At 42.2% G+C, this 14,246-nt stretch overlaps 1 protein-coding gene across 2 annotated transcripts in view; it reads left to right on the top strand.

Moving 5' to 3' along the window:
• Positions 1–12,484, top strand: part of FDFT1 (farnesyl-diphosphate farnesyltransferase 1) — a 45,384-nt gene extending 32,900 nt beyond the window's left edge. For both annotated transcript variants that reach the window (XM_007517225.3, XM_016185620.2), the window contains 2 exons: positions 4,368–4,520; positions 11,804–12,484. In XM_007517225.3, the coding sequence (XP_007517287.1) occupies positions 4,368–4,520; positions 11,804–12,025 (375 nt within the window). In that variant the 3' untranslated portion in view covers positions 12,026–12,484. The remainder of the gene's footprint in view (positions 1–4,367; positions 4,521–11,803) is intronic.
• The last annotated feature ends 1,762 nt before the right edge of the window (positions 12,485–14,246 follow it).

The raw sequence follows: 14,246 nt of genomic DNA on the forward strand, positions 1-14,246 counted from the left end.
TATGACTTTTCTATAGTCAGGATCACGGAATTTGATCCTACAGCCCTCACTGGGTGTCTTTTTTTTTTTCAATTAATGATTTAATAATGGCTTACAAGATTACTAAATTGCAGGGGATATAGTTTCCACTGCATCCACCTCAGAAGTTCTGTGCCTTCAGCTCCTCAGTGATAACTACCATTGTTTTCACAAAATCTTAAGAGACAGTTTGATGACTTTTTTTTTTTTTTAATGAAATTTTCCCTTTTACCAGAGCACTGATCAGCTCTGGCTTATGATGGTACTTGGGATTAAACTTTTGGTGCCTGGGGTATAAAAGTCTGTTTGCATTACCATTAATTAATTTATTTATTTAAAAAGGGAGACATTAACAAAACCGTAGGATAGGAGAGGTACAATTCCCACCACCAGATCTCTATATCCCATACCCTCCCCTGATAGCTTTCCCATTCTTTATCCCTCTGGGAGTATGGACCCAGGGTCATTGTGGGTTGCAAAAGGTGAAAGGTCTGGCTTCTGTAATTGCTTCCCCCCTGAACATGGGTGTTGACTGGTCAATCCATACTCCCAGTCTGCCTCTCTCTTTCCCTAGTAGGGTAGGGCTCTGGGGAAGTGGAGTTCCAGTACACATTGATGGGGCCATCTGTCCAGGGAAGTCTGGTCGGCATCGTGCTGGAATCCAGAACCTGGTGGCTGAAAAGAGAGTTAACATACAAAGCCAAACAAATTGTTGAACAATCATGGACCTAAAGACTGGAATAGTGCAGATGAAGTGTTGGGGGGTACTCACTGCAGACTCTTGTCTACTTCTGCTTTCAGGTATATATTTTCCCCTAGTTTATGGGCACGTATGAACCTATGCTTTATCTCAGGGGACCTGGACTATATCTAGGTTTGGGGACTTTATTGGGGAGTGGACCACCTGGAAGGGAATTAGAGAATACAATGAAAGGAAAGGTCTCACCCGAGTGATGAAGCTGAAGGATTGTCATTCCACACCTGAAGTCTCTGGTCACAGTCTGAAGTAAAGCATGTTGTGGTGGCACTCGTTGCATTGATTAGGTTGCGATCCGAGGATGCAATATTATTTGATTTGGATTGAGAGAAGCATGCAGGAAAGTGGGCCCCACCCTAAGGTTCCAGGACTGGGGGAAATATAGGCTCTATAGTGGAAATGTGAGGTTCCTGTTATCTTAGGGTTCAAGAAGACAATGGATAGTTATTGTTATCATCACATTATTTGGTGATTGGGTTAACTTTGGAAAGTCTCTTTGTTAGGGTTGCTGTATAATACCCAGCATCTTGAATATAGCTGTGCTACCGGTTGCTTCTGTTCTCCCTGGTCTAGGCTTTTGAGAGAGACCACATATCAAAGACTCAGCCTATGTATTAAAAAGACTCAGTCTGTCCCCACTACTTTTTAACATATAAAGACTATACTTACTATAAGAGAAAGGAAAAAACATTTAAATATGAATTTCCTATTTACATGAGTCATTAGTCTTTTTGAACAGTTGATAATTCAAAGAAGATCTTTGTGAGTCATTTATTATTATTGTTGTTGTTATCTATTTATTGGCTAGAGATAGCCAGAAATTGAAAGAGTAAGGGGAGATAGAGAGACCTGCAGTACTGCTTCACCACTTGCAGAGTGGAGACCTAGGGGTTTAAATCTGGGTCCTTGTACATTGTACTGTGCACTCAACCAGGTACGCCACCGCTCTGGGCCTGTGATTGACTTTTATTAAACAGTAGCTTTAGAATTATTTTTGCTTGTGAAAAACCTTGATCTGTCCTGATTCTTTCTTGAAGGGATTCATCACTCTTATGTTAGCATGTAGTGTGTGTGTGTGTGTGTGTGTGTGTGTTTTGCCACTAAAATTATCATTGGGACTTCTTGGTGCCTACATGACTTTACTATTCTTGGTTGCTTTTTTTATTTATGAGTGGGGTTAGAAACAAGAGAAATAGGGAGAGAGAGAGGTAGAGCAGCACTTGCAGCACTGTTACACCAGTTGTGAAGCTCCTCTTCTCACCCCCACTGGAGACTTGAAGTTTTGAACCCCCTACTAGATAAGCCACCACCCAGCCCCTCATGCATGGTTTTTTTAAAATTTTTATTCATAAAAAGGAAATACTGACTAAACTATAGGATAAAAGGGGTACAACTCCACACAACGCCCACCACCAGAACTCTGTATCCCATCCCCTCCCCTGATAGCTTTCCTATTCTTTAACCCTCTGGGAGTGTGGACCCAGGGTCGTTATGGGGTGCAGAAGGTGGAAGGTCTGGTTTCTGTAATTGCTTGCCAGCTGAACATGGGTGTTGGCGGGTCGATCCATACTCCCAGCCTGTCTCTGTCTTTCCCTATTGGGGTGGGGTTCTGGGGAAGCGGGGTTCCAGGACACATTGGTGGGGTTGTTTGTCCAGAGAAGTCTGGTTGGCAGCATGTTCTTTTATTTATTATTAAATATTTATTCCCTTTTGTTGCCCTTGTTTTATTGTTGTTGTATAGGACAGGGAGAAATGGAGAGAGATGGGGACGACAGGCGGAGAGAAAGATAGACACCTGCAGACCTGCTTCACTGCCTGTGAAGCGACTCCCCTGTAGGTGGGGAGCCTGGGGCTTGAACCTTGATCCTTACGCCAGTCCTTGCTCTTGGCACCATGTGCGTGTAACCCACTGTGCTAACGCCGGACTCCCAACATGAATGTTCTTATAAGTGAGTCAGGCTGCTGAATCAGTGTGTGTTGGACCCCAGTCATTAACAGACTAGAGTTTCAGTCTAATAACATAGACATATTGTCCTGAGGAGGGAAACAGCATAATGGTTATCCAAAAAGAATTTCATGCCTAAGGCTCCAAAGCTCCAGGTTTAATTCTTTTTACTATCATAAGCCAGGACTCAGCAGTGCTATGCTTTAAAGAAAGAGAATGTGGACACAAATGACGGTATTGCTTGTGGTCATCTTCCAGCCATCAAGTGTAAGCATACCAGAGTTTATTTGAATTTTTGAGCCAGTCAAATGTAGAGTAACACACATTAAAGTGAAGACTTTCTATGTTTAATTAGATGTCTGTTTTGATAACATAGCAGGATGCACATGATAATCTAGAGAGCAGGTTTTAGAAATTCTGTAGTTCTACAGTCTGACCGTAAGTATGTATATCTATTTCCAAATGATTGTCATAGTTCCAGTTCTTCTGAAAGCTCATTAGAGAAAATAAAAAGTAAAGTTTTAGAGTTGGCAAAATAGCTTATTTAGACAGTGTTGCTTTGTCATGTGTGTGATCCAGCTCCTACTTCATTCAAGTAAGCTTTGGTGCTGTTCTCTCTCTGCCTCTATGTAAAAGGAAAAAAAAATCGCAAAAATAAATAAATTATATACATATTACCACCAGGGGGGTTACTGCTGGGGTTCAGTGCCTACAACACAAATCACTGTTCTCAGTGGCCGTTTATTTTTTATTTATTGTCTTATTAGATACAATAGAGAAATTGAGAGGGGTGAGGGAGACAGAAAGAGAAAGAAGTGGAAGATAGGGAGAGAGATATCAGGAGACCTTCACCATTTATGAAGCTTCCCTACTAACGGGGTGGGGTGGGGGTGTTGAACCCAGGTCCTTGCACATGGTAACATGGTACACTTAACTGGGTGTGCCACTATCTGGCCCCCCTAAAATATATATTTCAAGTAATAACTCATTGTTCTGGATGGAAAATGTTGCTTTGCTTGTGTGTTTATTTCCCAAATAAAAAGCTTTTGTAAACTGCAGAGTCAATACTATAAAGGACATTAGATTATGTTTATTGTCGGGAAAGTAGTCAGAGATGAATGTTTTGAGGGGCCAGGTGGTGGCACACCTGGTTGAGCACACAAGTTAACAGTGTGCAAGGACCTAGGTTCAAGCCACCAATCCCCACCTGGCAGGGGGTGAAGCAGGTCTGTAGGTCTCTCTCTCTCTCTCTCTGTCTCTGTCTCTCTCTCTTCCTCTTTCTCTCTTTTAATATTATATTCATTTTATTTTAATGAGAGAGAGACTGGTCAGAGCTCAGCTCTGGCTTATGGTGAGGCTGGGGATTTAACCTGGAACCTCAGAGCCTCAAGCATGAGAGTCTTTTTGCATAAGCATTATGCTGTGTCCCCAGCTCAGTTTCTGACTGTCTCTATCCAATAAATAAATTTAATTAAAAAATAAATAAAAACTTGAGAGGTGAACGCTTTGACATACTTTTTTCATGTGTATTTTCTCTTGGCTAGACAAATTTGTCCTTTGGCAAAAGGTTTTTTCTTCCCTTTTTATGTTAATAATTGCTTAACACAGTAAAATAAATTTATGTTTTTTCCCCCTTGTTACCTGTAGGTCATGGCCATTGCCACTTTGGCTGCCTGTTATAACAACCAACAGGTGTTTCGAGGGGTTGTGAAGATTCGAAAGGGACAGGCCGTTACCCTGATGATGGATGCCACCAATATGCCAGCTGTTAAAGCTATCATACACCAGTACATGGAGGAGGTGGGCTTAATTAACTACCTAGATAGTTTGTAGAGATTACTATGACTTAGATAATGTCACTGATAATGACATTTCATATTTGGGTGTTACATACTTTATAAACTGTATGATCCTAAAAATCACTGTGTTCCAGTATGAAGGCAAAAGAGTTGCTAGCTTCTTTAGGGCAGGTGTCACAAGCTGATGTTTTTGGTGGAGATGGGTGAAGCAGAACTGTGGTATGGGTAGAATCCTATATTTTGAACTAGAAGATGATATAAGAAGCTATCCAAACTTCTTTTTAATAGTGAGGCATGTGATCTTGAGGTCTGTGTATACGAACACAGTATGTATCACTAGGTGAGTTTCACATCCTGGTTCAAAACTTTCCATTATGTCAAAGACTTTAATTGAGAAACCATAGGAGGGTATTTGGTTCTTAATCACTCCTAAATTTTCTTCTGTAATTCTCATTTAAAGTGCCAGAACTATATTCTGCCAAACACTTATCAAGCCAGATCTGTAAGGACAGAAGGTGGAGGGGTTAGTATATGACTTGAGTTTGAAAGAACTTTTTCTTAGAAACCAAAACGAAATCATTGGGTCTTAAAGTGGTAGAAGTTATTTTGCTCCAACTCCTGTCTTGTGTGCAGAGAATAGATAGAAACCCCCTAGAAGAGCCTGTTGATCTTTTACATGGATGTAAAAAATGGCCTGAAGATGGCACAATGGCTAGAGCTTTGGACTGGATTTAATCCTTGGCATTGCATGTGCGAGTGGTACTCTGGTCCCTCTCTCCATCCCTTGTTTCAATAAATCTTTAGGAGGGGGAGAAAAACCACTCAAAGGAGAGACATAGACACTCTAGCAAATGTGGTCTCAGGTTTTAGACATAGGTCCTCAGGTTTGCTAAGGCTAAGCTACCTCCCCTGCTGTACAGAGATGTGATTACTAAGTTTTTCCTTTCAAATAGGATTCTCCTAAATCAAGATTCCCTCTGGTTTCCGCTATACATTGCACTTTTTTCCCTGGCATTTTTTCCTTGTCTTTTCCCTGATAGTTTTTGAACATTATCATTTCTTTTATTATTATTATTATTATTATTTATAAAAAGGAAACATTGACTAAACCATAGGGTAAGAGGGGTACAACTTCACACAGTTCCCACCACCAGAACTCCGTATCCCATCCCCTCTCGTGATAGCTTTCCTGTTCTTTAACCCTCTGGGAGTATGGACCCAAGGTCATTGTGGGATGCAGAAGGTTGAAGGTCTAGCTTCTGTAATTGCTTCCCCACTGAATATGGGCGTTGATAGGTCGATCCATACTCCCAGCCTGTCTCTCTCCCTAATCGGGGAGTGGAGCTCCAGGACACATTGGTGGGATTGTGTCCAGGGAAGTCTGATTGGCAGGGCATCATGCTAGCATCTGGAACCTGGTGGTTGAAAAGAGAGTTAACATACAAAGCCAAACAAGTTGTTGACCAATCATGGACCTAAAAATGCAGATGAAGAGTTGGAGGTCCCTCCATCTTGTAGATAGCTAGTAGGCATATTTTAGTTATATTCTAAAGGGCCTGTGGCTATACTAGTGTTTGTTTGTTTTTGCCTGAGCCTGAAGTCTGATACGCCGGTGGATCCTAATTATTGTCTGGGGAGGTGATGTCATGGCTGGATAAAAGACCAGAAAGCTGGATCAGGGAAGAGAGTAGCTCCCAAATATGGGAAAGGTGTATAAATACTGTTGATTGTAAACCCCATCGATTTGATGTGATCTGGGGCCCATATTCAGCTTAGGAGCCTATGTGACCTCTGCATCCCTCTAGATCTGAGCTCACATTCTGTGGTCATAAGTAGGAATGTTCCAGGCTGCCCCAGTATCAGGACCCATCTTCCTCAGGTGTAGCATAGAGTATGTTGTCCATCCTCCTTTTGGAGGATGGAACATTCTCTACCATTGTTGATCCAAGTTGAGGGCAAGGTCCTATAGGGGCCCACAAAGGGGTCTATTGTGTTGTTCCTAATAAGAATGACCGGTAACAATGGAGAAGAGGAATTTATTCGAGTCTAGGCCCATCATGTCCGTTTAGGAATCTCAGGACTCCCTGAATAGGGCCCCAGCTGATGGGGTAGAACATCAGCATTTCTAACCAGAGATGCCTATAGAGGGTGTAAGAGAAGGGTGGGAGAGATAGCATAATGGTCATGTAAAAACATTTTTATGTTTGAGGCTCCAAAGTCCTGAGTTTAGTCCCTACCACCTCCATATGCCAGAGCTGTACAGTGTTTTGGTTAAAAAAAAAGGGGGGGGAGGGGGCAGGTGGTAGAGCATCAGGTTAAGAGCACATGGTGCCAAGTGCAAGGACTGGCATAAATATCCCAGTTTGAGACCCTGGTTCCCCACCTGCAGGGGGTTGCTTCACTGCTGCTTTACAAGTAGTGAAGCAGGTCTGCATGTGTCTATCTTTCTCCCAATCTCTCTCGATTTCTCTCTATCCTATCCAACAACTATGACAGCAGTAACAACAATGATAAAACAACAAGGGCAACAAAAGGGAAAAAATGGCCTCCAGGAGCAGTGGATTCATAGTGCAGGCACCGAGCCCCAGCAATAACCCTGGAGGCAAAAAAACAAACAAAAAAAAATTGAGAAACCAAGGTTTAAAAATCCTGGAGTTCTCTTAGTGACTAGATGTAAATGTTCAGCTTTTGACCAAAACATTGCTGCTTTGACAGGACAGTTGGATTTCAAAGCAAGCTGTGATATCCAGATCACTGTCTGGCGCAGCCCCTAAAGGCAGGTGCTATTAATGTCCTAGAAGCCTGACCCTGACCCCAGAGCTGGCTGACCTTAGAGCCTGTGCTGTTTACCATGGTTCTGAAGGTTAGATAACTTTAAGCCAACCAGTGTCATTTTAGGCATTTTCTCCCTAGTATGTAAGTTGGAAGCATTATATATAGTTCAGGTCATAATGTGGTTTTTACAGTTTTAACCTAGTCACCTTATTTTAGAAAACTGTTTAAAAATGTTTATTGACAGTTCTTCTGTATTAAAGTTAAGGTGTTTCTTTTTTCCTGCTTTCTTTATTTTATTTTTTGAACTGCTGAATGAAATCTTACTGTGATTCATGATTGGACTTGGCACAGGGATGAGATAGGTGGGTGGTGTACATAACTTGGTGTTAGAGTTCAGCCATCTGTTTATCTTCCATCTAGTTTGTGCAATGATCTTTACTCTACTCAGCTGTAGAGCTGAGTAGAGTAAAGATCAAAAGAAAGAGAGGTGACCAGCAAAGCTGGAAGACATTTTGGGCTTTTTAGAAAAAAAAGTTTCCTGTCCTCTGATTTAGGGCATCAGCCCTTTGTTTTAGTTATTTTAGTGAAAGTCTTTTTTTTTTTTAGGAAATGTTAGTACTTAATTTGATTTGATTCAGAGAAAGTTGGCAATTTTTAAGACTCAAGTAACTAACTGAATATGCTCGTTATTTTCATGGCAGCATAAAGGACAGTCACCACAGAATGTTTTGTATGAAAGCTTTGCAAAAGGACAGGAAACAAAACTCTGCCAGCCAGGTCATGAGCCCCTTGCAGATCTCCTGTTTAAAGGAGATACTGAAGAGAGCCCCAGGTGGATATTCTTGTTCCTTAGGACAGCCTGATACCAACCAGTCTCAACCAGCTATTTAGGGACAGAAATAAAGGCCTCACTCAACAGCCAGCAACTTATGTTACCTTCTCTGCTGTAATGAAGTCCTGGCAGGATGCTGGGGCTCATCAAGATTTTCAGCCCAAGTGAGTCAAGGCTTCTGAAAGAATACAAGCCTCTTCACACATTCTGTCCTGCTTCTAAACACATGCCTCTCGTAGACACATGCCTCCTCTCACCCATACTTGCAGCTACCCTTCCTTTTGTCTCCTTATTGCCAGTTGCTTAGAAACCCTTTCTTTTCTTTGGTCACCTTTATTTGTCTCACTCTTTCAGAGAAGGAACAAGTGGGAAGACATTTTTGTTGCTTTTCATGGGTTTTGTTTATTTTGTTGTTTTGTTTTTGTACTAAATTGGGACATTATGTATGTGTGGTTTCACTGGGCTACCTCTCCTCCTGGGCCTTCCCTTCCCTCCCCCTTTTGTTTTCCTTGTTGTTGTTTTTTAGAGAGAAGAGAGAATCAAAAATACCATAGCACTGTTTCACCATCCATAGTTGTCCATAGTGCTCCCATGTATTGGGCTCAAATCCAGGGCCTCACTCATGACAAGGCACACAAGTGAGCTTTCTAGAGCTAAATCCTCTCTCTTGACCCTATTATATCATGGACATGAAGGTCCTCTCCTCTCATTACATTTGTCTCTAGCTTATCCTTTATCCTTCCTTCCCTGAACTTTGCATCTTTTCTTGTTTACACAGTAGTACTCTGGTCTCACCTGTAGCCCTGGCTGCTTCATCTCTAGCTGGTCATTCTGAACTTTATTGTTGCAGCTCATACCTAGGTCATGTGCTTTTATTGAGGTGTTAATGACATCAGTTACCCAGTCCTGGACTCCAGATAACTGAGGAATATCACAGAGTTCACCCATGTCCTGAGAATCCCCACGGCCTGTCTGTCCTGTCTTTGTGTTCTCATGCTCATTAAGTTTGTGTGCATTTCTTGTTGGTAGCAGTTCTAGAAACTGTCCTACAAAGACATCACATTGTAGGTTCTATCATTCAGAAATAAATGTCCATAAAAAATGGTGTGAGCAGCAGTGCATTCTCACTTTATATGTATACTTTAATTTTTTTTTAATTTGATAGGACATAAATTGAGAGGGAAACGGGGGAAGGCTAGTGAGAAAGACACCTGCAGCTCTGCTTCACCACTCATGAAGATTTCTCCTTGCACATGGAAGACTGAGGACTTGAACCCTGGGTCTTTGCACTCATTAACATATGCATTCAACCCAGACTTTCTGAGAGCATTGCACTCTTAAATGTGACATCCTGAGAATTGGGCTGTAGCACAGCAGGTTAAGCACAGGTGGTGCAAAGCACAAGGACCGGCGTAAGGACCCCAGTTTGAGCCCTCGGCTCCCCACCTGCAGGGGAGTCACTTCACAAGCGGTGAAGCAGGTCTTCAAGTGTCTATCTTTCTCTCCCCTTCTCTGTCTTCCCCTCCTCTCTCCACTTCTCTCTGTCCTATCCAACAACAACGACATCAATAATGACTACAACAATAAAAAAGCAAGGGCAACAAAAGGGAATAAATAAATAAATATTTTTTTAAAAAATGTGACATCCTGAGTTCAGTCCCTGCCTCTGCATATTCCAGAGCAATGGTTTGGTTCTCTCTCTGCATCATTCTTCCTCACAAATAAATCTTTTTAAAAAAGATGTGAATGAATAGGGGAATAGTTGGCAATATGTTTATAACCTATGTAACATTGCATATAATTTCATATGTATAGCAACTATATTTTTACATTACATGTAAAATCACATTTTATATTATTAAAGTAAGTATATTAGTTTTACATTAAAAATAGATATATGCCTATGGGTACAGCAAGTAGTACAAGTAACTGCATTGACACAATATATTTATGTATGGCATGTACATGTGTGGGTACAATGAAGGATGTAAAAATAACTCTACTAGTCCAACTATATTCTGGTCCATGTATGACATATTGGCATGTCTCCTTAAGAGGTTATGTGGGCCCTGCCAGGTGAAGAAGCTGCATCTGAAGTGTGGAGTTTTGACTTACTGCATTTTTGTACATTTCTTATTTTTACTGGCACAATTCTACCATTTAAGAAGCTTTTGAAAGCTCAGTTTTCAAGGTGCCTGCACTGGGACCAGGGAGGTGGCTCAGCAAGTAGGTCTCATGCCTTATAGCATGGATAAATCAAGGACAGAAATGGGTGGGTCTCTATAGATGGTAGAGGTGCTGTCCATGTCTCTCTCATAGAAATGTACAATTGAAAAGTTAGACTGGAATGACTCCAGATAGCATATTTGAGAACCCTTGAGCTTGGCCCTCATCACTGGGCTCTATTTTTTTCTTGCCTCCTAGGAATTTGCACTTTCCTGACTATAGCAGATTCTACTGTCCTGGCTAACTATTCTGGCCACTGTTTCTACTTTTTTTTTTTTTTTTTCAACTTGAGACAGAGGAAGAAAGGGAACACAGCACTGCTCCACCATTTATACAGCTGTGTACCATGCATGGAGCTCCCATGTGCTGGAAGCTCAAAGTTTTATCCTCACATAAAGTGAAGTGTGTGTTCCACTGGTGAACAATTTCCAGCCCACTGAGCTCATTTGTATTTTCAAGGAAAAATGATGTCTATTTCGTCCTCTTCCACTCTTGTCTTGTGTTATATATTACTTGTTCTCATCCTTCTCACTTCCTCAGTTGCATCTTCACTGGTCTGTCAGTTTGAGTCTGGAGCACACTGAGGCCTATTTTGTGGGGGCCTCATTGCTGGCAGGTGTGAGTGTTCTCAGTACATGAAAAGTTAGTGAGTCTAGAGAGCTGTGCTAAACCAGGCCTGACCTGGGGGTGTGAGGGAGGTGGGAGAGCCAGGTCAGAGAAAAATAGTGTGAGAGATTCAACAGGCTGCCGGGCTAGCGTTGCCCTGTTGTCATTAGAAATGGGCTGGTGGCAGCATCAGATGAAGCCGAAGAAAGAGTATGCTGCCAGACCCTGGGCACCCTCATGCTCCTGGTGTAGAGCTCTGACTTCACTGGCAGGTGGTGGATCCCTAAAGCTATGAAGTAGTGGTTTCTGTCTCTGAAGGCAATGAACAAATGAGTGGGTTTTAGGGTTTAAGCACAGAGGCTGGTAGAGTTCAGGGAGGCTCTGAGGCCTCACCAGGATAGTAAATTTGTATGAATGAACAAGAACTTGGTGTCTCCTTGGGAGGTAGGAGGTATAGTTGTTAAGTATGGGGGAGGGGGTCTCTAAGATGATTCTTGGGATTGCCTTGCTACTCTGACCTTACTACAGATTTGATCATTTGCCTAAACCAGTATTTTTCAATGTTATTTCATTCTCTTTCTTTTCAGCATTGTTTTCTCTCCTTCGTATCACTCTCCTTCAGAGCTCTGCAGGTGTGTGTGTTGGGGGGTGAGGGGCATTTTCAGCCTCAGTTATCACTTACAGGCAGGCTTTGGAGTTCCTCAGGCTAGGAGACACTTGCATTGTCCTCTAGCCCATTCTCTCAGTTCAATGGCAGATAAGTATAAGACACCTCTCTTTGAGATCTGAATCTCCACACTCCCACTATAAGGCCTACTGACTATGTTTTCCTCTCTTCCTCACAGATCTATCATAGAATCCCCAACTCCGACCCATCTGTTAGTAAAACACGGAAGATCATTAGCACTGTGCGGACACAGAACCTGTCCACCTGCCAGCTAGCCTCCCGGAGCCACTACTCCCCTATCTACCTGACATTTGTCATGCTGCTGGCAGCCCTGAGCTGGCAGTACCTGAGCACACTGTCACAAGTCACAGAAGACATTGTTCAGAGTGGAGAGCACTAACTGGATGGTGTGGAAGTCACATTCTTGCAAATAGACTGACCTTTTCTCCTGAATGAACGCAATTCCTTTTCCCTCTGGTTCTAATTCCCAGAAGAATTCTGTGAACCTGGATCTTTAGAAACTACCCTGTGACCAAGAAAGAAGTGGTCACCCCGGCTACAGCAACCTGGTACTTGGTGACTTCAGGGAGAGGGCTGCAAGTTAAAAGACATTTGTATGTGAATCCACAAGAGAAATTCCTTGGTGTATATCCTAGCAATGTAATGAATTTGAAGCAATCATTAATACCTATTGCAGTAGAAAACGAAGTAAAATTTCATTTTTTTTCAGTTTATTTTTCTCTCATCTGTTTTCTTTCATTATTTGGGATATAACAGTGGAAATGGTTACAGTTCTAGGTGGCTTTGCTTTATTTCTTAAAGAAAACTTAGTTTTAATAAAGAAGCAAGATTGATCACCTTTGGTCCCACCATAGAAGCTTGGTCTTCACTAAAGGTCAACTGTTTTGAGATTTATATAACAACAAAAGTTGACTTTCTCTGCACCTGACAAAGGTGGTTCACTTGAGAGCCTGGAGGAGCCCAGAAACAAAGGACTCAGGCATGTAGAGAATGGGGTGGGGGGGGTTACAGGGGTAGATAGCATGTTATGCAAAGAGACTTCCATGCCTGAGGCTCCAAAGTCCCAGGTTCGACCCCCTGCACCACTATAAGACCAAGCTGATCAGTCCTCTGGTAAAAAAATAAAATTAAAACAAATGACCATGGGGTGGAAAAGCAACTGCAGCCTCTTATGTTTTCAGCTGACTCTCAGTAATATTCAGAAATTTCAAGAGTATTGTTTTTCTAACTTTGTCTTATGGTTTTTGTTGTTGTTTTTATTCTCAAATAAGTTACTAGTTTTTTTGTATTATGTATAAGAAGGAAACATTTCAAAACCATAGGATAAGAGGTAATTGCTTCCCTGCTGAACATGGGTGTTTACAGGTCGATCCATACTCCCAGCCTACCCCTCGCTTTCCCTAGTGGGGTGGGGCTCTGGGGAAGCGGAGCTACAGGACATATCGGTGGGGTTGTCTGTCCAGGGAAATCTAGTTGGCATCCTGTTAGCGTCTGGAACCTGGTGGCTGAAAAGAGTTAACATACAAGTGGCCAATCATGAGCCTAAAGGCTGGAATAGTGCAGATGAAGAGTTGGGAGGTCCTCCATTTTGTAGATAGCTAGTAGGCATATTTTAGTTATATTCCAAAGGGCCTGTGGCTATACGAGTTTTTGTTGTTGTTGTTGTTGTTGTTGTTTCCTCTGAACCTGAAATCTGATATGCAGGTGGATCCAAGTTATTGTCTGGGGAGGTGATGTCATGGCTGGCAGAAGAACCAGAAAGCTGGATCAGGGAAGAGGGTAGCTCCCTAATATGGGAAAGGGATATAAATATTGTTGACTGTAAACCCCATTGATTTATCAGACCTGATCTGGGCCCCATATTCAGCTTAGGAGTCTGTGTGACCTCTGCATCCCTGTAGATCTGAGCTCACTTTCTGTGGTCATCAGGAACATTCTAAGCTGCCCCAATCTTCCTCAGGTGGAACATAGAGTATGTTGTCCAGCCTCCCTTCGGAGGATGGAACATTCTCTACCGTTGTTGATCCAAGTTGAGGGCAAGGTTCTATGGGGTGCCTACATAGGGGTCTATTTTGTTGTTCTTGATAGAGATGAACGTTAACAATGGAGAGAAGGATTTATTTGAGGTCTAGGCCTATCATGTCTGTTTGGGAATCTCAAGACTCCCCAAATAGGGCCCGAGCTGATGGGGTGGCCTGATAGTGACTAAAGAGTCATCATTAAAGTATGCCAGTCTCTTGCCCTTATTCAACTTTTGCAGTCCTTGCTTTGATAAGGTTAGCTTTGGAGTGAGGGAACTGTGTAATAGGAAGTAGGTGAGGAAGGTATCTAACTAGACACAACTTCATTATGAACTTTATACTGACTCACTTCAGACTATTGTGTATTTTTGCTTTCAGGTATATATTTTGCCCTAATTTATGGATACATGTGAACATATGCCCTATCTCATGGGACCTGGTCTATATCTAGGTTTTGGGACTTTGTTAGGAGTGAACCACCTGGAATGGAATTAGAGAATCCTATGAAAGGAAAGGTCTCACCTGAGTATTGAGGCTGAAGGGTTGACATTCCACGCCTGACATCTCTGGACACAGTCT

Source organism: Erinaceus europaeus, chromosome 2, assembly GCF_950295315.1.
Source record: "Erinaceus europaeus chromosome 2, mEriEur2.1, whole genome shotgun sequence".
In the NCBI taxonomy this organism is placed as follows: domain Eukaryota; kingdom Metazoa; phylum Chordata; class Mammalia; order Eulipotyphla; family Erinaceidae; genus Erinaceus; species Erinaceus europaeus.